Source organism: Rattus norvegicus, chromosome 3 (genome assembly GCF_021556685.1).
Source record: "Rattus norvegicus strain SHRSP/BbbUtx chromosome 3, alternate assembly SHRSP_T2T, whole genome shotgun sequence".
NCBI lineage: Eukaryota > Metazoa > Chordata > Mammalia > Rodentia > Muridae > Rattus > Rattus norvegicus.
In genome coordinates, this window is record NC_141536.1 from 135,190,278 (window position 1) to 135,215,059 (window position 24,782).

At 42.9% G+C, this 24,782-nt stretch overlaps 1 protein-coding gene across 19 annotated transcripts in view; it reads right to left on the reverse strand.

The window, feature by feature from the left end:
• Positions 1-24,782, reverse strand: part of LOC120101725 (uncharacterized) — a 98,037-nt gene that overhangs the window by 59,015 nt on the left and 14,240 nt on the right. For 15 of the 19 annotated variants that reach the window (XR_015684657.1, XR_015684659.1, XR_015684658.1 and 12 more), the window contains one exon: positions 9,235-9,342. Coding sequence is in view for 1 of the 19 variants with exons in the window: in XM_087655192.1 (XP_087511318.1) it covers positions 9,235-9,322 (88 nt within the window). In the remaining 18 variants the exon portion in view is untranslated. Of the gene's footprint in view, positions 1-2,969; positions 3,037-9,234; positions 9,343-22,147; positions 22,255-24,782 lie in introns of those variants that run through there. The other 4 variants (XR_015684666.1, XR_015684664.1, XR_015684669.1 and 1 more) reach the window with 3 other exon arrangements.

Below are 24,782 nucleotides of genomic sequence, written 5' to 3' on the forward strand. Positions count from 1 at the left end.
GGCCCTGGGTTCGGTCCCCAGCTCCGAAAAATAGAACCAAAAAAAAAAAAAATTTCTGTAAAAGGAAGGTACCAGTTGTCCACTGGAGTGCCCATAAATATTTTTGTTCTCACTGCATCCCAAAGTAAATGATGATGATAGTAAAAATGAATTGCAGAAATTAGAACAGCTCTTAAGGTGACTAATTCACCAACAAAATAATCAGGTGACTATCTGAGGCTAGGCTGAAGTCAGAGCTGTGTGCTTATCTGCAGAGATCACAGTGGCATTTTTACAGAGTTGTAATGCAGTGCAAAGCCCAGAGACTAAACCCTTTCAACAGTCCTGGGGTTGGGGGAGGCTTCTGAGCATGGACATGATGGGCTCCAGCCTGAAAGCTTTTGAGACACTACCACAGGACACAGGCAGGCTCTCTGAACAACTGGCTTCCCTTACACAGAGACTGTTAACCAAAGACAAACTTGTTCAAGCTTCCTTACAGATAGAGAGTTGCAGGAATGAGCTATTGACTTGCTAAGGATGTCATAGTGCTGTCTGGTCCAATGTGGGACAAAGATGTTGACCTCAGCCAACAGGGGAGTTTATCTCAGGAAAAAGAATCCTGCCTGATAAGAATGAAGAGATAAAAGAAAGTCTAGGAATGCAGAAACCTCTTACCTGGTTGTTCAAGCCCTACAAGGGGAGGAGCTGGGGAGAGGAAGCTCAGCCATTGTTCTCCTGAATTTTGGGTCTTACTAATTAACTACTGAGCCTAATTAGCTCCACCAAGAACAAAGGTGGAGATGGGGGTAACAAAGCAAAAATGTGGGGTAGCAAGCAATGTAAGTGGAGGCGATTCTTCAGATGGGACTCTAAACTTAAATATCCAAGCAGAGGGGCACCAGCCATCTGAGAACTTGGAATCCTGCCCTGGTGAGGAGCCTGCTGCAGTGTTTCCCACCCTGGTAGTTCTCTATAGTGCTCCGTGTAAAGAAATACCCAGTGACTACACACACTTTCAGGTGCTATGGATTGCCACCTAACGTTGAAACAGCCCCCCATGATCAATGGCACACACCCTCTAACCATTGCTATGACTGGTGGAATGATCCTGGTGATACCCAGGGAAATACCAGGATTTCCTGGTATGCGTCTCCAATCAAAGACACTGTCCCACACTCAAATTCTTGTTTCTCTCCATGGCTTCCCCAGCCTTTGAGTTGCCATCTCCAAGGATCAGAGGATCCTTTTGAAGAAGTTATGTGATCTCAGAACCTCCTAGAAGTCAAAATAGAACTTTAAAATTCCCTGCTTCCCAGGTGGGTGGCCCTAGACGGTCAGTCTCTTGAGGCTTCGTTTCATTCTGTTTGCACAGTCAGAATCATAATACTTGTTGATTGTGTGGAATGCTCGGTTATAGTGAAATCAAACCTTAAGCTTTGTTCATGACCCTTCTTTCCAAAGCATTTCTGCCATGATTCTTAAAGGTGCTTTAATCCTGACTCATTAAATAAGGATTCAGGTTTCTCCAATCTTCACCCTCACTTACTTCCCAGGTTCCCAAGGTCACCAACACTTGGACTCACTTGAAATCACTGGAGTAGTGGCTAATGTAGCCCAGCCTCTGGAAGTTCAGACTATTGACCAGTGTCACCCACGAGGCTGCACTGTGCCTTTGTTTGTTTACAGGGACTTGGTTTGAAAAGTAGAGGCTTCCTATAGACCCTTTGTGTGCCAGATCCAGCCTTTGGTTCTTTCACTCCTGAGCTAGACTCCTGACCTTGGTTCCAAATCCTTCTTCCCTGTAGTCTAGATCTGGCTGCTGGCGGCCTAGCTCCACTCTCCAGCTTCAAGGACTCAGCACTGATTCTCACTAGAAGGTTTATGGCCACTATCCAAAATTCAGACTCCTGGAGGCTTAGTAGAGAGTCTGAGACAATATCTGGCTGGCCTCCCTTGGCAGGAGAATCTTCTCCCTTGAGGCAGCTGGTCAGCATGCCCACTCTGTCCCACACATGGCCTTGAACTAACGGATTTTAAAAAGTGAATGAAGAGTCAAAAAACTTTTACTCTATTGATGGTGCCAATACAGTGACACACAGACATTTTCTTGCCACAGAGCAATGGAGCCTCTTGGAGGAGCTGTGTTCACCCAGACTGCACTCCAACACTCCAGAGAGGAAACTCCTTGCAAGGTTGTGGCTCAGTCGGTTATCAGGCACCTGTGATTGCTGCATTGGTCTTTCTCATTTTAAGTCCTCATCTGCTTCTTTCTTCTTCCACCTATTGGATTTAGAGTTTAAGCCAAAGACAATCCAATATCTGATTTCATTCTTATCTGCTGCGAGATGAGGTATCAGCAAGCACCACATCTGATAAGGAGATATTTTACCCTTCCTCTGTCACCTAGGACCCCTCCTCAGCTTTTTGCTTTTGTTCTGGCTACAGTACTGATGGTAAAGGCCATTGAGTTTTCATTGTGTTAGGCACACTGTATGTGGATGAGTGTGTATAGCGTGTGTGCATGGTGTGTGTGTATGTGTGTATGTGTGTGTGTGTGTGTGTACCCCAGTTTATTCACTCAGAGAAGGCTCATAAACAGATGCTCTGTCCTGTTGCCTTTGAGAGGCCTCCATTCTAATGGAACTTCAGCCTCCCAACCTATTGACAACCACCATGTTGGCATCTCAGGTTGGCCCCTCTTCCTCTGGCCTCCAAGCCAATCTGTTGTCAGCTTTGGAGCCTCTTAACTTGGAAAACCTGCCACTTCCTACAGATGAATGCGTGTACTCTCTTTTCTTTCCCTGGAAACCCCTGCCACTTGGCTCCTCTTTTTAACCAAGTCTAAAACCTGGGTCATTCCCTCCACCCAACCTGCCTCTCATAGCTAACTGAACTCTGCTACATTTGGACTTTCCTCACTCCCTTTTCTCCTCACCCCTCCTGCTGTCTTTGTCTCCCTCCCCCATTCCTTGGCCTTATTTTCTTACCTGATTCTTGCACATTTCTTAACTGCTCTGCCTGCCTCCAGTTGTACCTCCTGCAATTTATTGGCCTGTCTGGTGCTCAAGTGCTCCTTCTAAAACCCCAAGCTCCTTCCTGAAGACCCTTTCTGGTTAATCATTGCCTCAGAGATAACCTCCACATTCCTTCTGTCTCATTCCAGCCTATTTGTCATGTGCCCCTCTGAAGTCTTACAGCCACCTCACTGTTTCACCCTCTGCTCCAGACTAACTGGATTACCTGAGCTCTTTGCATACTAGCATTGCACTTACCGGGTGCTATGACATTGTCCCTTCACCATTGAGGCTGCCAGAAATCAATAATAGTCATGGGGAGGCAGCTGAGGTGCAATGGGTCTAAGAGCCAAGTTCCTAGAAGCCTGTGGGCTCTAGAAGTCTGGCTCTTCATCTCCATGCTCTACGGAAATGGCACATAGTCCAGTATGACCCACCTTCTAGTCTTCCCCAGAAACCCCATGTTGGCTGGCTCATTCCTTCAGGTCTTAGTTCAAGGGTCAGCCCTCTAGAAAGCTGTACTTGACTTTTGGTCCTGATGTTGATACATTATTTTTTTTTATCTTTATTAACTTGAGTATTTCTTATTTACATTTCGATTGTTATTTCCCTTTCCCGGTTTCAGGGCCAACATCCCCCTAGCCCCTCCCCCTCCCTTTCTATATGGGCTTCCCCTCCCCATCCTCCCCCTTACCGCCTTCCCCCCCAACCATCACATTCATTGAGGGTTCAGTCTTGGCAGGATCAAGGGCTTCCCCTTCCACTGGTGCTCTTACTAGGCTATTCATTGCTACCTATGAGGTTGGAGCCCAGGGTCAGTCCATGTATAGTCTTTGGGTAGTGGCTTAGTCCCTGGAAGCTCTATTCTTTTTTTTTTTTTTTGAGTTAAAAGATCATTATATATAGGGTACATCATTTTTGCTTTATTTTCATTTGTTTTTGATGTTGTTGTGGGTTTTTAAGAATGGAAATTTCTCTTGATCCCAAACTAGCCTTGAACTTAGAGTAATCTTCCTGCTTTAGCCTCTTAAGTGCTGGGGATTACAAGCTTGAGCCACCATGCCTGGCAAGGATGCATACTAACTTTATATGTTTTTTTTTTTGCCAGAAAGTAAAAAGCCCAGTATCATAAACATAGGCAACCTCAGTACCTGCCTCATTCTATATACAGCACATGCACACATAGATAAGAAAGCTCCTATGTACACAGCAAAGCCCTGTGTTCTGTTTCTATTCAGCTTGCTAAATTGATCTACATTCCAGCTTTTCTAGAAGAAGCTTCTTTGGGGGTAGTTATGGTACTCTGATGCCTCCAATCATGGATACACAGTGGAAGAACACAACCTGAGTGGATAGTGACTGGTCACAGGAAAGATAGCCAGAAATTTGGTGGTGCCTACCAACTACCACCTCCAGCTTCTGGTTTTGTTTAAGAGGGAATCTGGGGTGTTTGTGGCTGGACTTCTATGCCTTAGTTCAAGTGATCAGCCTGGGTGTCTTCGATCAGTCACATGTAGAAGGCATCTATATCATGGGGAAGGCATATACATCCAGCTGCTTTGTCCTCGTTGTCTCTGATTGGTCTCCATTCCAATGAAATTTCTGTTTACCAACCTGTTGACAACTGTCACACTGATGTCCCCAGGCAGAGCCCTCTAAAGTGAAATTCTGCCTCCAAAGTATAGGATAATTGGTATGCACCACTATGGGCAGTCAGTCCTTCACAATACAACCTTAGGAGATGGGGGGGGGGTCCACATAATCTACCTTTTTAAGTTAAAAGAGTAAAAATAAAAACAAGATGCTAGCAATTCATCTGTTCCACAGCTAGAGTGACTCAGGATTGGAATTTTAAACTAGTAAACTGATGATTAGAACTGGAGTTTTCTGTACAAGGCTCTCATTCCTGACTGTCCTTTCTTTATTGCTCTTTGGAAATGATAGTAGTCAGCTCTGGTAGTATACCCCAGCACTAAAAATGCTGAAGGAGGAAGATTGTTGTGAGTTCAATGCCAGCCTGGATGACATAGCCTCCTGTCTCATAAACAAAACAAAACAAAACAAAAAATGAACTGATACACAAGTCCTCACCTCCCTACTTCCTCTCCTATACAACAAGGCCTTGCCCAGCAAGACTGCTCTAATCCTACATTTTATCCATTAACATTTTGTAAAATACTACATAGGAATTTTAACCGTAATCCAACCACGGCCTGACTAGTACAGCAGGGCCAGTCCTCCTTTGATCTGAATCTTACAACTCTGACCTATTTAACAGCTTAGACAGGATTGTTAGTTCTGAGTGAGCATGAAATTCCCCTTAACTCCCATGCCATTCTCATAACACCTGAGCCAGGCTTGGGAATATTAGGTCATATCTGAAATCCCAAACTGAGCCATGGAATATGTTTCTTGCCAGCCCAAACTACATAGTTGTATTTAACATCATCATCATCATCATCAACAACAACAACGAACCAAGTCGGGGAGCATGGCTCAGTGGTGCAGCGTTTGTATGTGTCAAGCTCTGGGTTACTCCACTTTGCAAAAACAAAAAGTGATGTAGGACTCACCAAATCTTCTATTTCTTTTGTGTGTGTGTGTGTGTGTGTGTGTGTGTGTGTGTGTTTAAGACAAATACTCATTTGTAAAATGATACTATAAATTACAGTAATATTATATGTCCTAGAAAGCCAACACATATACATGCACATGAACTAAGTCTTTATGTCACACCATAGATAAAAACAAACTCAAAGTCTATATGGACAAACATATGAAATAGAAAAAAAAGACTAGAAGAAAATCTCTCCGACCTCATATTAGAAAATAGCTCTAATTTTGGAGGTCAGGTTTGCTTTTGAGACAGAGTCTGGGTGTTGCCCAGGCTCAGCTTGAGGGTTACAAGATTTCTGCCCTAGTCTCCTGAGAGTTCCAGGCATATGTCACCACACCCTCGGGCCATATACTCCTTAACATGTCATCCGAAACACAGAACATGAAAGAAAACATTGAAAAGTCAGATTTCAAATAAAACACTTAAATTTTAAAAGGACTGTATTAAGTCAGTGTGAAGTTACAGTTCTAGTAGGGGGTAAAGAAAAATTTGTAAGGCATCAGAGAATTTACCCAGGCTTTTTTAAAAAATAAGAATATTAAACTCTCCCTTTTTGTGGTGGTACAAGCCTGTAATCCTGGTACTTGTGGGGGCAAACAGCAGGATTATGAATTCAAGGACAGCCTAGACTGCCTTAGCCAATGCTGTCTGAAATAACCATGAATTCGGTAACAGGAAAACAACTCAGTAAAGATCAAAAAAGAGTCTTTACTTAATTGTATTTGTATACATAAGCAGAGCAAAGGTGTTCAACACCATTTGTCATTATGGAAATACAGAACAGCCAAGCAAAACTAACGTGGTTATAATAGAACAGTTGAATGCTGCCTGAATACTACAAATACCAATATGTGGAACTTATAAGCACTCCTTGCCAGGGAGAGTAACTCCCAAAACAGTTTAGCAGTCTCCTATATTGCTAAGGTTAAGCACAAATCTGCCTACATGTGACCCAATGCTCTTACTCCTTTTCACACACACACACACACACACACACACACACACACACACACACACACACACTAAATCTGTTCCTCTATGATGGCAGTATTCAAGATTACCCAAACATAAAGACAACATAAATGTCCTTGAAGTGATGAACGCATGGACAGTCCGTAGCACATTTCTGCATTAGAATACTACACAGCCACACAAAGGAACTGACTATTGTTAATCCATGCAACAAGGTAAATTACCTTCAAACGTATTCACTAAGCAAACCAGCCAGGCTCATAGCCTACTTTAATATGATTCATTTACCTGACATTTCAGAAAAGACAATACTGTCAGGATAGAAAACGACTCAGTGACTGAAAGAGACTTCAAGTGGGAGACACTTGCCTACCAAAGGGACACAAGAAGATAGTCTTCTTAGGGCCAAAGCTTCTAAGCCTGAATCATGGTGTTGGTTAGATGACATATGCATTGCTACACTCATGAAATGCTTCAAGAAAAGGGATAGATTTCAGCAGATGTAGACATCAATGAAGAGTGGATTCCTGTATGGAACCAATAGCATGGAGAAACAAAACAAAGAGATAAACTGGTAAACAGAAATTTAAAATTTTCTTCTAATTAGCTAGCTATCTTCTGTTTATAGAGATTTTCAGGTTTGTTTTGTTTTTAAGATTTACTTGTTTTTATTTTATGGGTAGGAATGCCTTGCTTGAGTGTGTGTGTGTGTGTGTGTGTGTGTGTGTGTGTGTGTGTGTGTAACCTATTGCATTCAAAGGTCAGAAGAGAGTGCTGGATCCTTTGGAATGGAGTTACAGACTCTAGAGTGCCATGTGGGTACTGAGAATTGAACCCAGGTCCTCTATAACAACAACAATAAGTGCTCCTAATGACTGAGATATCTGCCCAGTTCATTTTATAGAGATTTCTTTTTATGGTGCTACTAGAATAGGAACATGTCTGAACATACCATGCTATCTTGGGTGAGGACAGAGCTCCCCAGCAGTGTGCTTGTTGAGCATACATAAATACTTGGGTTTGATCCCCTGAAACAAATATACAAAAAAATGAAAAAATAAAAGTAAATGACTCTAGTTTTCAAAAATATGTATGTCATAGTATACAAATGGAGGTCTGAGGTGTACAGGTTCCAGATTGAAGGAGGCCACAGATTCAGGGCAGCAGACCACTACTGAGTCAAATTGGTCATCTAGTAGGAATGCTGATGTAAGGTTAGAACAGCATATTGTTAGAAATGAATTGATTGTGATTGACAATGGCATCATAGTTAGGTAGAAATAGCCCCATGAAAAACAACAACAACAATAACAACAACAAAAACAAACAGACAAAAACAATTGAAGTATTTTAGGAGCCAGATGTACACAGCATACTCTCAAATGCCTCTAGAGGGAAATGTTATTTATCAAAAACATTTGATTGAACTATTGTTTTGAAAATTTTATTGTATTGAGGTGATCTAAACCCCTGCCCTGCAAAAAATAGAAAACCTTTTTTAAGTGCAATGAATCCTGTAATCAAGCCACAATGTATATCATATGGCTTTAACACACACACACACACACACACACACACACACACACACACACACACACACAAACTGTTAGAATTCTGCTTAATTGCAGATTGTGCAGAAGAAAAGAAAGGAAAATGTGGTTTTCCAAGCCCTGTGAAAACTCTCTACAGACTGACTCCTTATGAAAATGTCAGTTCTAAATATCACTCAACAGATGTTTTTCCCTCGCTTTACATTGGGATGGACATGGAACCAAGCTCCCTTTCAGATAGCTTCCTTCATGGAGCAAGGCCCCCATCGACACAAGCCTGCCTATCATTTCCAGCATAGAAATCTTCGCCCCCCTGAGACCCTTCAAGCCAGAGCTAAATATCTATGGCCTACCTTCATGTTGACAAGCATACTTTCACTGTTGGCCTGGGCAAGTCCTTTATGCATATCACCAGGGTCCTGGCAGTTGGTGACCCCGATGACCCCTGAATTTTTCACTTTCTCACACTTATCTCACTGCACCCTAATACTTGGGGCTAGTATATAGCTTTTAAGAAAGAGAAATTAATCCAAGTAGTTAGCTGTCATTGCAGATGTGCTGCCAAACCAAGGAGAAGGATCCTGTAGCTTAAGGTATACAGCTACAGGTAAGTTCCTACGTGTTCAGCCACCATCAAATATGATAGGACCAAAACACTAATTAAGTAGTACATCATGGAGGTCAATAAAGATTGGGCGGGTATCCCCCAAGTGGTGACTAAGAGACTCAGGTCCCTTGGGATTTGGGTCATTGTCATCATTGTGTGCTCTACACAGTAAGCACTGCTGGGCAAGAAAGAAGTGATACAGAAAGATACTTGCATAGATCCTACAATGGCCTAAGTTCACATCACACAACGAGACACCAACAGTTCTTGTCAATTGCCTTAGGATGTATCTCAGTGGTAGAGTGTCTGTTATGCATGGAATCAGAGCTCTGTGCTCCACCCCCAACAGGACATAAGGAAGAGGTGGAGCTTATACCCTTCCTTCTGTAATGAGGGGTCAGTAATATAGTGGAGGGGACCCCTATGCCTTTGAAGGCTGAGCTATAAGGCAGTATGACTTAAGTCTGGCTTGTCCTCTCTGTCAGTGCTCACCCTTGAAATGTATCCAAATGAAGCCAAGGTCAATGGGCTTCAGCCCCTGCAGAGGAGGCTCTAGCCATGGTGGAGTTGGGAAAGCCATCTTGCTGTGCAATTCCTAACCTGCAAAGGGGAAGAAATAAGAAGTCATTATTGTTTCAATCCATGGAATTTAGGATCATTTGTTACACATGAATAGCTAAATGATACACTGGGATTCCTGTGTCTATTGTAATCTTGTAGTCTTCCTGAATGAGGTGCTTAATGGAATTCTCAGACTCTCAGCTGAGAAGACCTTACCACCCTCACTGTCTTCATTGCCATTGCCATCAGTCATTGCCTCTATCAAGGTTTCAACAAAGAGCACAAATGGTCTCTGAGACTAGCAATAACAGGGAGGCATTGCCATCGCAAACCAGATGAACTAATTACTAAATTGCTACCATAGTGACAGCATCTCTAATTGTGGGAGGAAAGGTAAGTGTCTGAAAGGAGTTGTGACCTTCCAAGATGGAACAGAGGCTTGGAAAACACATGTCGGTATCAGCCAGTTAGGCACTGCTGAGACAAGACACTTAAACAGCTTAGGGAAGAAGGTTCTGTTTTAGTTCATGGTCTTAAAAGTTTCTGTCTACAGTCCCTTGGATCTGTTGACTGTGGGTCCATGGATATTGAGGAGGAGCATGTGGTGAGGGATGAAAGGAAACAACAAGGGGCTAGGGGACCCCAATGATCTACTTGCTCTAACCAGGTCTCGGGCTTTAAAAGCTCATTTAGCTATGAGCTTATCAGGGGATGAATTCATTCATGAAATTAGCAGCCTTGGGATATAATCAATTCTCATTTGAACTAATAGCAAAAAGCCAAGATTTCACCAAGTGTGTTTACAGCATATATCTCATGTAAAACTATAACAATACCCAAACCTCCTTTCCCATCTTATACTCTGATTGGCTTAACCCAACAGAAAGAGAAAAAGTAGTGGGGGGCCTGGCTAATAAAGCCATTAGGATCAGTGTCCTAGGGGACAGAACAAAATGATAAAGGAGGAAAGAAGACTCAGAAATATAGACACCCTCCACATCTGTCACCATCATAATTGCCATTATGATATCATCCCCTCTCAACATCATCATTATCATCATAATCAGTATCATCATCATCATAATCATCATTACCATTATCTTCACTATTATTACCATGATCATCAACATCAGTTGCCATCATCAGCATATAATAATCTATATTCCATGATCCTTTGAATTTACAAAAATTAGTCTTCATATTTCTATTTTATCATCTTCAGAATTTTTTTTGCAGTAGCTCCTACACGTAACCAAGGTCTTGGCACATAACTAGTCCTTGGTATTTCAACAAACGTTGTACAGTACCTACTATATCTAAGGCTCTGTGATAGAACCATGAGTGTAGAGAATCAAATTGTAAGATGACAGAGTCAATACCATAAGCAAGCTACAAAATGTTAGGTAGGTTTGATCAGAGAAGACCCCTGGAGGATGAGGGTGTAGTACCTTGGTTTGGCCTTGGGTAAGAGAAAACTCCTAAACATTGTGGTGCCAGCATTGGGCTTGGGTATGGAAACATAGTGGCAGATACATGTGGGAGACATACCTCTTCTATAAAGAGGGAAGGAACCACGTGAAGAAAACATCTGAAAGTGAAGAAACAGTATGTTCTGTATGTAGGAGATGCTTTGGTTTTTACTATTCTGTAGAGAGTAAAGTGATAAGAAGTGAGTCAGGAACCTGAAGAAGTTGAGTGCTCATACTGAGATAAGTCTTAAAAGTCAGGAGGCAGTATTTATACTGAGCACAAGAGGTACAGCGAAGTCACTAATGCTTCTTGAGTATAAGAAAAAAAGTATTTTAACTGCTCTTCAAGAATATCAAGGTGACATCATTGGGTAGGCTAGATGGAGAAATCACAGATACCAAGTGGGAACATTACTTTCAATGTTTTGTTCTATTTTCAGTGATAAGAATTTGGGGGAGGGGCTGAAGAGATGGCTCAGCAGTTAAAAGCACTGACTGCTCTTCCAAAAATCCTGAGTTCAATTCCACATGTTGATTCGCAACCATCTATAATGGTTCTGGTGTGTCTGAAGACAGCTACTGTGTACTTATATACATACTTATATACATAAAATCAATAATTCTTAAGAAAAAAAGAATCTGGGGTTGAATGCAAAAATGGTATCATAACTGGCTGACAGTTTGAAACCCAAAACAATGACATGACCCTTCCCCTAGCCAGTCATAGTGCTTGTAATGTTACTCAACAATCACGGGTATTTGTTCAGTGACTTCTTGGTACCAGGCAGTGGTTTTGACTATACAGATAGGTCAGGAAGCATGACAGATAAGGCCAGAGGAGAAGGGGCCACAGAGATTCCAAACTAGGAGCTGACGCACTGGTTTTCTTTGCCTGGAATGTCCTTCCTCTCCTCTCCTTTATCTAGAAAACGCTTACTCATGCTTCAAAACCACCGTTGACTTCCCAGCATTGGTTCTCCTAGCTCCTTCTCTGAAACAACTGACTGGGAAATCAAGAGGATAAGAAAAGCTTTAACAAGAGCTTTCAGGGGCTTCGGAGAGAACTCATTCTGTAGGACGCAGGCCATGCAAGCATCAGGCTCTGCCTTCTGGACCCCAGTATACAGACATATGCACAACTGCAGTGGTTCATACTTGTAATCCCAGTGTTAGGAAGACTTAGACTTGGAGCTTGCTGGTCAGACTGGTAAGCCCAGTTCAGTGAGACCCTGACTTAAAAATGAAGTTGGAAAGAAATTTGGAAAGATAATCTGGTATTCATCTCTGGGCTCTATTTGCACAGGCACACACACAAATATACCAATATAACATACACAGAAAGAGAAGGGGAGGGAGGAAGAGAGGGAGGGCGGTAGAGAACTTGTGAATGTCTTTTGATAGGTTTTTTTTTTAAGTTATTGGATTAAACCATCAGCAGTGTCACATTGGTTAAGTTAAAAATAATAAAATGAAGCAACTTATCTTTGCTGAAATTCATTACTCATTATGAGAGTTTGATAAAAAAAAAGTTTTCCTGTCTCATCTTTTACTCCAGGGGACGGTCACACTATTCAGTAAGATACCTAGGCTACCTGGCTCACTGGACTAAGGGCAGCAGGTGAAGGGGTGCAGAGACATAAAAGGTCGGCACGGCCTTGAGGGTTGAACTGGCTAAAGTTGAAACTGAGGCTTTCCCACTAATGCCAAGGCCTTGGACAAGGATCAAAGCTCCACAGAGCTCCCTTTCCCACCTGTTCAGAATCCCTCATGGGAGGGCTAAGAGTGGTGCAGCAATAGAAAACCTTTACATGCATTTGATAGTTAAAGAATTTTTGTTGGGCTCAAATAAACTTCACAAGGATACTAAAAGCAGTACGGAGAAGCTGCAGAAGATAGAATATAAGGGCTGCCTTTTGTTTGCCAGTTGGAACTAAGTACTAAGACCCTATTGTAAGCACACATCTTGGATTTACTAGAAGGTAATGGACCACTTGTTCTTGTTGTTGTCGTTGTTGTTGTTTTAAAACAAAGTTTCTCTATGTTGCCCTGGATGTTCCTCATACTTAGAGATCTGCCTGCCTCTACCTTCTAAGTGTTAGAATTAAAGGCATAAACCTTCACACCCTCCTGACAAGAAACACTTTAAAAACAAACAAACAAAAATTGGATTTGAAACCTTTTTCACAGGACGGGGGTATATGTCTGGTACTGTACACATGGTCAGAAGCATGTGGCTTGAAGGGGGTTGGAGGCAAGGTCAAAGATGCTAGACAAATCTACTACAGATGCTTTGCAATGGACATGTAGTTCTAAGTTCATGCCACTGACCAGTGCTATCCTCAGTCTGGTCAGAGAAGGCTCTTTTTGTAGCAGGCAAAGGTTGCTATAGAGATTTACAGCTGGTCAAAATGCTAAGAGTAAAGGACAAATGAGTGCTCAACCCTAAGCAAGGCATCAATACCACCACCTCCAGGGCTAAGGAAACATCACAAAACAGGGAACAGAAAGATTGGGAGAGCCACAAAAGAAAGAAGACTATTACAAAATGCCACCCTTTGGATATGACATGCTTGTTGCAATCAATAACACACAGAAACTGTGGCTCCCTACGCAAGATCTGCACAAAATAAAATTTACAGTCAAGAACAGCACAACGTCTCACGTAAGTCCGTTATTTTCTAATGCAACACTTTTAGAGCTCTCTTGGAGGGTGGGCAAAGATATGACGTGCCAACAGAACCCACTGGCAGGTTATCTTAGGAAATGAAACAAAGGAAGTCAGGAGGGGCATCTGAACAGCAGTGAGGCAGAAGTAGGCTCAATACAGGATACTTTTTCAAGGAAGCAGAAGGATTTAGAGTTCTAGCCCAGCCTGGGCTATATAACCAGACTCTCTCTCAAACATCAGAAAAACGCAAAGGACAAAAGAATAGAAAAGACTAAAAAAGACCTGAACAATACCCCATATATATATTAAGCTAGTGCATATGTCAGTCCCTCGCTCTTTTTCTCTGTGATTTGTCGAAGAATCCACATGCCCTGAAACTTCCCGCCATCTGGACTTTGTTGGTGGTATCCATGTAGACTCCTCTGCCCTCTGAGTCTTCAATCATCTGAGAGTTAGACCCTAAGGCTGCTGCAATTCTCATTTGACTTCCTGTTGAAAATGTTCAGTTTCCGAATGCATTACATCAATTATGCATCTCTTTTCCTCATGTTCACACTGATACTGATTAAAGACAATCTACCTAACCTGTCCACTTTGGATTCTCAATTATCTGTCATGATGCTGGCAGAACTATGCAAGCTGCTTTTTTTATTTGTTTGTGGTTTTAGTTTTGTTTTTGTTTCATAAAGACAGAGTTAAATTCATGCATGGCAGACTTTCAACTCACTATGTAACTGACGATTTCCTTCAACTTCTTGCCTTCCTGATCCTACCTCCTCAGTCCTAGGATTGCAAGCATTTATCATCTCATTGTCTATGTGATTCTGGCGACAAATTCAAGGTTTTATTCTTGTTAGACACTCTACCAACTAGGCTACCTTTCTTAAAGAAAATTTAATCTATTTTTATCAACTGAAAACTTAAGATTCAAGATACAATAGATCAAAACATAGTAACCATCAACATTTCTCTTAAGATTTATTTATTGTGCTTATCTATATATATATGTGTGGTTGCCTGTCTACATGTGGATATACCACATGCATGTAGGTGCCTGGGAATCTAGAGGGAATTGGATTCCCTGAATAGACATGTTAGGCAGATGTGAATGCTGGGACTCAAACCCAGGGCTTCTGCAAGAGACATAAGTACATTTAAGCACTGAGACATCTCTGCATTATATTTTTTAATATAAATTTTCTGTGGTTGTTCTATGACAATCTATAATTAATTTTTACAAAATACAAGCAAAGTTTACAGTATGTTCCATCACTGAAACTGAAATGACAGGTATGAAATACTATGGCATTTTTATAAAAAAGTAAGTATTAAGTGATAACTGGAAAGAAAGCAAGTTTAGAAGTTCCTCCTCCTTGTGGACATTAGTGGGGCTCTGTGAACAGCACAGGTAGTGCCAGAAGCTGCTAAGTGATCTCAACAGTGACATGGTCTTTCCTTTCCTTGCTATAAAGCATGTGCACTGAAATGTTGCTGGCAGACAGAATGGGAAAGTGTCAACATGGCGTTGCCAAAGAAAAATTAAAAGCACTTGCTAAGTAATTAGAGAGAGTCTAGATATCACTGATACATTAATCCACAGACCTTCATGGAACCTAAAAGTGTGAACTGGCACTTGTGGTCACAAACCGTGTCATTTTGGCCTAGGCCAGTGGATGGCCACCTAGAATTGTGTGGACATTGCACATGTTCAATGTGCCCAGAAACCTTCTAAAAATGTACCTAAGCTGTCAGAATTTGTACCAGAATCTCTATATACTTCTTGGAACATGTCTGATAAATACCCATGCATTTAAAATCACCCAGGGCCTGGAGAAGCCCTAGAAAGCAGAGGTGAAAGCCAACTGGCTTTGCCAAGGACAGTCTAGTGTCTTACTCATTGGATGCTCAGACGCATCCACCTCCACGAAATGACTTGTTCTATCAACACTCCGGGAGTAAGGGTATGTCTAATGTGCTACACAGAGAGTGACTTATATAGAATGAGGTAGATAATGATCCATCAAATAGCAGTCAATAAGGTAGTGACTCCCGGGTACCCAATGGAAGAAGAGGACAAAGGACAAAGAGACAGCAAAACCCAATAACACTACAGAAAATGAGTAACTAGCACCTAAAATGCTAGTCAGAAGAACAGAAGAAAAATATCTAAGCCCCAGCATTTCTGTTCAGGATTCCAAGAGAATCTCCATCCCTACCCACACCCACTGCCCAGGTCCTGCCACCTACTTATCATGAGCTGTTCCTGGACTTATGCATCTTCCCATCAATTCTGAATAGGCTAGGATCTCACCATTCCTAACCTTCCAATCCCACCCCTGACTCCCAGCCTCCAGGGCTGCCATGTGACAAGGTCCAGCCTACCTGAGCACACCATGCTAAGGCTCAACTGGAATGACTGGGCAGGAAGCTGGCCCCATCAAGAGCCTCTCCCAGACAACCCCAGGCCCTGTCTAATCACTAACTCTCTAGACGCTGTAGGTACTGTACAGGAGTGCCCTATGGTCTGGCATGAAAAGGATAAGTATATCCTATGAACCTCCATTCTTTAAAACTCTGTGCTTTAAAACTGACAAGAGAAAATTAGTCCTCTTCCCTGTTTCAGAGAATGTCTGTGGAGGTCTGTAGGCCCAGAGCTACAAGGCTAAAAGATGATAGCTCTGTGCCTGAGAAGGGGACATTTTCAAAGAAGAGCCTAGAAAAGAGGGACGAGGGTGAGGCACCCTAGCCTGAGAGCAGCAGGTGTGCAGGCTGGGATCCCACACCTGCTCGTGATGGCCCTTGAACCCCACTTGAGACAAATTCCTCAGATAACCATAAACTCCCCTAGCAATTCAGTTGATGTTGGTATTTTTACTGAGACTCTGAATCGAGAGGTAGGACAGAAGAAACAGGCGTGTATTTTTCTCAAATGGCTATCAGGAGAACCTGAGCGATTCTGGTTGACTCCAAGTATTGGCTGCTTACGTCACGTTCCACCTGGTTTACTCTAACAAGATGTGAGACTGACCTGCCATCATCAGTTATTTCCAGAGAAAACTGGGAAGCACACCGTGTTCCTCAGTCAATGGTCTGAGGAATTGCTTTGTTTTTATCTTTTAAGAGATAGCAAGATGGACAGACCAATGAGAAGAGTTGACACTTCCAAACTTCTCATGGCCATCAGGGGCAGGAAGAAGGTATTTATGCTCAAGCAAGAGAAACACTTTCTAGAGTGGATGACAAGGATCCCAGAGAGTTATCTCCTCTAAAACCATGGCTTAAACAAAAACAGGGAACAGTCAAATGTCTCTGTCATGCAATTCCTACAGTATGACTGGAGTTGCCAATGTTGTGACTCTGTGGAGATCCATGAAGACAGTGTTCCAGCTGGAAACAGAAGGGGAATATATGTCAATTCCTAGGATGATGAGTCAGGTGATGAAGCTTGCTGAGGAGGTAAAGGTGAAAAATAAAGATTTACTGGGTTGTCATTATCAGGTCTCTTTGTCTACCAGAACCTCCAGTTGGGCTAAGTAGGGGAACTTGGGTAAGGGGTGACATGAGATCTATTCCTTAGGACTGGTACCTGCTGTGAGCAGGGGCTCACTATAATTCAGTTGTACATGGGCATAATGGGCCTATAGGACATGTAGGCGGACCTTCCCCATGGCCAGAGTCAATATTGTGTGCTAAGTGCTCTTCAATCAAGGAGGCTGTTCTCCCGTGTAAGAAAGGAAGGATGCGGGTTTCTGTGTAAGAGGTTCCCAAAATCATCACCTAGCAGATTGTTAAAATTGTATGTACCTATCTTTCTAGAAAATACTCAGATATCCCAAATGTAGTCTACATGTGGCTCCCCCGTGCCTCTGATCTTGGCCTAGAACAAAGTTGAAGCTAGCCAGCTCTCAGAATCCTGCCTCCCTAGACACCTCTAGACGGGCCCTCAAAGTGGTGATGTTCTCTTGCACCTGCCTCTGAGTGTTCCAAGGTCAAAAGAGTTTTCTAGCATCAGAGAGCACTGTGTAGACCCACGATATTCATAACGGTTTCCCCGAGGCTGTGATGAACATAGGCTGAGTTCGGTTTGGTTTTGGCGTTTTGTTTGGTTTTTTTTCTAACATCAGAGAAACGTCACCAAAGATCACTTTTCTTCTCTTACATGTTCACAGAGAGGGAGTCTGGGATGGTAGCTCAGCACAGTGAAGTCCCACCATAGCCCGGAGGTGGCCACAAAGAATCACACATCTAAGCTTTTGACATCCTCTGTGGGGTTAAACTAAAGAGGACACAGGCAGGGAGCTGGAGTCACCTGTCCCTGCCATTCCTCCCTGCGTGCGTCCATGAGTATGGTTACATCTCCTTGGGATCTATTCTGCCTAGTTCACCTAAAGACTCAGACCCTCCTCACCCCTAAATGTCCCCTATTGACTGAAGGTGAGTGGCCATGAACTGGAACTCTAGAAGTCTCTTCAGAATATTTCACATTGGAACTACTTGTTGCCTCCAAAATAATTTTTGGTTCTTTCTTTCAAGCATAGAAGCAAACTCCAATTTAGAAATTCTTTTCCCAGGACGATGTGTCAGGAATGTGGTTTGGAGAACTGGGGAGCAGCTAACTTCCATTCCTCAGCCAGCAGTCAAGTCCAGAGGCTCTAGGAAATGTTGCCAAACTGTTACTTGTTTGTCCTTGCAAGAGCAGTGACAGAATAAATTGCTATTCGTTTCGTTTTGTTTCCCATATACAAAACCTCCTGGGCCCCGACCCCAGGCTGCTGGCATTTTAATTAATGTTAATGTCGGCTGACCCCCACCCTCCCCCAGTGACTCCAAGATAAATTGGCAACTCCAGACAAAGCCATGTGTGAGTGAGGGTACCCAGGAAAAGCCAACCTCTCAGGAAGGCTGCCTGGGCTGGGTGAGCTGCCCCTCCCCCACTCTCCCAGTCAACAGGGAATTTTTCAGTTCAAATAAGAATGGGACGGGGAGTTACATTTGCTTAAAAAAAAAATAGACAAGTGCTTTGGAACCTCTAACTCTCAACTTTCTCTTCTTCATTTCCAGAACGTTTTTATCCAGAGATCAATACTACTAGAATATAATCAAATCCTAACTTAACACTTGGAGCTGAAATGTGATCAATACCCAGATTCTAGCTTTGAAATCAACCTGCAATTTAAAAGGATGTTTGTCTCTTTCTGCTGGGTTACTGCAGAGTCACGCTTTCCCTCAGAAACAGTGTTTCTGTTTAAAAAATACTTTTCCCTGTAAATTTTTATCCGCACCCACCCACCCACCCACTCCCATGCCCAGCTCTCCCAGCCTAAGCATTTTATCCAGTTTAAACGATGGGGATTTAAATCGCTATTTTAGTGGAAGAGGCTTGATTAAAACCTGTGTCCTCATCAAATTATTGGACAGTGGTTCTTGGGCTCTGTTTACATTAGTGTCAACCTTAATTTAAATTCTGCATAACTATATTTGCTTCACTAAATGCATTCGCCAGGAACACACCACAAATTACTTTGCATTATGAGCAGAGTCTCTTCGTCTATCACAAAGTGTTTTGAAATTAGCACCATAAGTAACTAGCTGTAAGTGTCACTCGATCCCCTTAATGCCTCATTAATCAAACCCCATGGCAGCTGGTGTGATGTCCAGGCAGGCCCCTTACATATAAGATCAGTATCACTTGTTCCTTGCATTTGACCACAGTCTTTAAACTCAATTCATTATTTGTGAGTTTGCCCTCCCCCTTGGTGATGCTCCTCCCCTGGGGGCCTCCCAACACGTGCAGCTTTGTACCCTTCCAGAAATTAGAAATAAAAACCCAGTATCCCTCGTGAGGAAAGCCTTGGACCCGGGAGGAAGAGAGTCTTTTTCGAAGAAGAGGATTCCCTACCTGTTTTTCAAATTATCCATCATGATTCAACATGATTTTTACATATATCTTAAAATGCCACAATGAAAAAAAATATCCCTGGACCAAAGCTAGAAAAAGAAATACGAATATATTCATCTGGACTGGTTAACATCGCTGCTACAGCCTGTTTCTGGAGAGATGGAACGAACACATGTTGCCTAAGCATATAATCAGAGGGAAAAAACAAAAAAGTACCTTTATTATAGGATATGATGAGATGTCTGTTTACAAAGGAAAAGCAGAAAAACTGGAACAGGACTTAAATATGTAATCCGTTTTTTAAGATTATTATCCATTTCTTACACGTGTATAGAAAATCATAGCAAAAGATGACACGTTCGATACGAGTCTTTATTTTTGTCTTTGTGTCATTAAACGTTTGCAAATGTCTAGGTATCTCTTTCTCCTTACACACACACACACACACACACACACACACACACACACACACACACAAATATAATACTCACTGCCATCAAAATCACTTCCCAGCTATGCCTGTGGACATTTTAGAGGCCGTGTGTGTGGTGAATATGTTGTAGGTGGCAGTTTCCCTGCAGGAGAGCCCTCTAGCAGGAGTGGGAGTTGACACGTGGCCTCTGACTGCTTGCTCACAGCACACCCCCACAGTGAGCAGAGCTGCACAGGTGCCCCAGAGGCACCATGTGAGGTCGCCTCTTACGGAGGAGTGTCTCAATGGGAGGCCTTTGGCTTCCTGGCCTTTCCCTCTGACCACCCAGCAGGAAAAATATAGGGAAGAGGGTTTTCCCTATCAGTTTTGTCAGTGTGAAAACAGAGAGCCATGCAAGCACTCCAAGCCCCCAAACTTACTGGGAGGAAACGTACTTTGGGTGGTGAATGTCTGATGTATTCATAGCAAACCATTTTCTTTGGCGTAAACCTTTTTTGCCTTTTCACCTTGTAAAACCATTCATGCTAAATCAGCCTTATTACAATAGAATCGGAGGAGCCTGACTCCCAAAGCCAACTTGTGGTAAAATCCACTGAGTCGGAATGCAACATCCAGCAACACAAAAAACGATTGTGACTTGGAAACAACTCCAGAAACACCAACTTGGATATAAACTAAAGGTTAGGGCCGTGTCCTCTTTCTTTTGTGGTGGTTAAAACAAGCTGTGCTTTTTTAAGAGGATGCACGCGGGAGTGCATGTTGCTGGTGCTTTAGGTGGAATTTACACCTAAAGTTATAAGTACAATTGACAGCAAATACAAAAGCACGTTATGCTCCCCCCCCCCCATCTCCAGGTCTCTTTCAAATATGATATGCTTATCATTGCACAATTTGGAACAAATGAACGGTTAGAGGAAGAGCCAAACTGATATTCAGAAACCTAATACTGTAATTGAACAATTTTAAGATTAACTCCTTCAGATTCTGCCCCTTTTTAGCAGCTGAAGGACTCTGAAAACACTGTTTCAAAACCACTCTTCCCTACACAGCAGGCACATACAACTCTCCCCCAGAGGCAACACATTGGCACAAAACACTGACCCTTTAATAAAACTGGCCCACAAAGATCACATCTTAGCCCAGCTTGGATTTAAAAAGGAGAGAAAGAAAGGCATGAACCAGACATCAGCAATGTGAGAGTCTTCCCTCCGTCCCCTCCCCCTCAATTCTTCCTTCCCTCCCCCCTAGTCCCCTGGTCAAAAGAAAGAACTGATCTATGCCTGGTACAGTAAAAGACACCCCGAGATTTAAGGGGATAAGTGAAGCCTTACTTAGCCACAAGGCTGCAGCTGTGTTCTTATCTGGCCAAAGGAGACGGGACAACAAAAGATCCCAAAGAAGGGACAGTGGATGCATGGGAAAGCCACTACCCCAGCATTGTGGTGCCCTTCTGCTGAGCAAATAGTTCAAACTGTTCGTTCCCATCTTCTATTCTCTGCCGGTTCGTTGTGTGCGACCTTGCATTTCATTCTGCAGGGAAGGTTGCTCGCTGGGCCCATAAGCAAACAGTCCAGCAAAGAGCGGGCCCTCCTCCCCTCTTCCCCGGAGAACTAGCATTTTTATTTCGGCTCCAAGCTGTCAAAGACCTGGAGAGTTGATGTCGGTGTCCTGAATTAATTGCTTTAAGCTGGAGCAAGCTCCACGGGCTGCCAAATGTCCAGAAGATGTTTATTAATAACGTTTCCTCCAGGATTCCAGCTCAGAGCTGTCCTTGGGTGGTGGCCTCTTCCTGCTGCCACCCTCTCACCCCTGGTCTCCACACAGTCCAGAGGGAGTTGCCACTTTCAGTCACTGGGACAAAATCATAAATTGCCTTTAGTAAAAATATTCACCTTTGTAACGGGGTACTTGTGAGGGGCAGATTTATTCTCATCCATAATGATCTAAGTCGAAGAAGCCCCTGACTTGACTCTGAAGTGGGCTGTGGGAAGCAAATAGTCCCTAGGAACACCCTAGGGTGCGCTCACTTATCTAGTACAATTAACCAAAAGAATGGAAAAAATGGAAATCATCTCGCCCTCTCTCTCCTTCCAGGCTCTTTCTCCCAAGAAAATCCAGATGGGTAGACAATACAGTGCGTTTTTAAAGTTTTCCTGAAGAAGGGAGCCCCTTTAATAGAATGAAATAATAAACCAATTTATATACCGATATAAGACCGGGATCGTGAGTGCCATTGTGTAATTTTCCACTTGACTTTTCATTATCTACCTGAACAAAATCAATCTATATGTATGGGATCAGCATACAATTCCAGAGATAAAAGCTGAATAAATGCGCTTTGCATATCCTGCAGATAAAAGACACAGTGCCCGGTGCCTTCTTCTGCAGCAGATGCATTTATTAAATAAATTGTTGTGTCAAGGAAAGAGCCAGGCAAAATGGTGTATCTTCAGTGTTGACTCCTTTGCTGGAAATATCGATCCTGCAAATGAACGGTGGTTAATAAGTACCCTGCAGACCGTATCAGTTCTTTCGACCTAGTTTGCCCAGCGTGCACTCAGGGTCAGTTTTCTCCCAACCAAACCTCCCCAAGGGGGGAAGAAGACTTCCCCTATTAACATGGATTTCAGGCTGAGGACTTCAAGGGCCTCTGGAATCCTCTTCCTAGAAACAAAGCACCCAGAAAATTTACATATACAAACCCCAACTCAGCTAGTGCCCCAGCTTATAAAGGCCTTCACAAGGGAAGGGAGGTGGTGGGATGCACCCTGGGATTGGTGTGTTTTACTTTAAGCAGGTTGTGTTTTATTTTCTGTATGTCCTTCATCACCTTGGAGTGAGGAACACTAAAAGTCTCTCCACATTTGCCACACAGAAAAGGATTCCTGGGGCTGGAGAGATGGCTCACTGGTTAAGAGCACGTGGGCTGCTCTACCAGAGGATCCAGGTTCAATTCCCAGCACCCACATGGCAGATCACAGCTATCTGTAGCTCCAGTTCCAGGGGGATCTGACACCCTCACGAGTATACATGCAGCTGAAACATCAATGTACATAAAATAAAAATAAAGTCCTTATCTGAAAGAAAGAAAGGAAAGGAAACGCATCACTGTAGGTATAGCATACCAATTCCCTGACTAGTCGATAGATGTTGAGTGTGGCCTGGTAAGTCTTACTGGGTTCAGAAGCTCTTTGGTTAGCCTGCTCTGACCTCCCAAGATAGTCCCCCAGGAGCCTTTTCTACTCTTGTTCCTAGCCACCTTTCTGAGAAACACGGATTAACTCCCAACATTGTCCAGACCAACAAAGAAAGCCCCCAAGGTACCCAAGGTATGGATAGCCTGCCAGCTTCCAACACAGATCATTGCTTTTGGGTTGGTGGACACTTCCGGGCCATTGATGGGGACTCCCATCTCAGGTTGGACCTTGAGTCTTAGGACAAGAAAGTTGTAACGGTGAGTCACACACTTCACACACACACACACACACACACACACACACACACACACACACAGAGAGAGAGAGAGAGAGAGAGAGAGAGAGAGAGAGAGAGAGAGAGAATGCACATTATTCCTCATAAGGTTTGGTAACTCTGCGGCTGAATACCTTGAATAACTTCAGGTGCGCAGGGAGAGCAAATCAACACGTTTTTTAAAGATCTTTTCATTGCTCTGATATGAATTTGGTGTCCCTAACCCTCCAGTTATCTACGGTTGCACACAGCACAGCATCCATCTGGGTCAGGACAACCACTACCTCTCTACAGGCCAGCCTTGTTTTGTTTCATTTCTCTGGTCAGATGTAGCTAACACTGAAGAAAGTATGCAGGGTCATCTGACTGTAGTGTCATGGCCTTTGGGGACATTTTTGTGAGGGTCGAAGTTCAGCATGGGGAGAAAGCTTGTGTGCTTCCTCAGTCACATCACATGGTGCTCTTAGGCAAACAGATCGGCCAATCTCCCTCCTCTGGCTCATCTTTTTGTTCCAGAAGTTGTGAATAAGCAAATCTAGAGAAAACAAGAATGCAGCTAAAAAGGACCTGTTGGATAGCATACAGCTACAATTCCAGAATTCCAGAGGCTGAGGCAGGAGGATCACAAGACTAGACCAAGCTATAGAGTGAGAGCCTCCTTCTCCCCCACCTCTCAAATATGCAGCAAGAAAAGCTCTTGGGAGGCAAAGGCAGGTGGATCTTTGCATTTAAAGCCAGCCTGGTCTACAAAATGAGTTCTAGGGCAGCCAGGGCTACACAGAGAAACTGTCTAGAAAAACTGGAAAAAGGAGGAAACAGTGGAGGAGAGGAAAGAAGAAAGGGAGGGAGGAAGGAAGGAAAGAACGAAGGAAGAAATGAAGGAAGGAAAAAAGGAAGGTAAAAGAAAAGTGGCCTTGTTGGAATTGTATGAAAAGGGGAAAGAGAAAATACCTCCTAGGGGTTGGGGATTTAGCTCAGTGATAGAGCACTTGCCTAGCAAGCCCAAGGCCCTGGATTCGGTCCCCAGCTCCGGAAAAAAAAATACCTCCTGATGGCACATTTGAAACTTTTTATATTTTTACTATAGAAATGATCTCTTCTAAAGTATTCAGGTGTATTTTTAATGCTTTAATTAGCAACTAAAAACGTCATCAAAGAGAACAAGTAAAAAACAAAACAAAACAAACAACAACAAAACTACCTAGTACACAGAAAATCATGTAGGGGTTCTGTAGCCCCCTTAATCCCATGAAGGAAAAGAATTCACTAGAATGGGCAGGGTATTCCCATTTCCACACTTCCGTCGGCTCAAGCTGGAAGCTTTCCTTGCTAAGTAATATGATAACTATCTTTTGCTGAAACAATGCTCCCTGTCTAATCAGAATCCCGAGCCAGAGTTGCAACACAACCCATGCTTATAAAGCAAATATTTACAAAACAGGAGAAACTGAGTTTTCTTTAAAGGTATTGTTCATAACCATGTCACAGCTAAGCTATCTTGATGCTATTTCCCAGAGGAGGAAATTAGATACTTAGAAG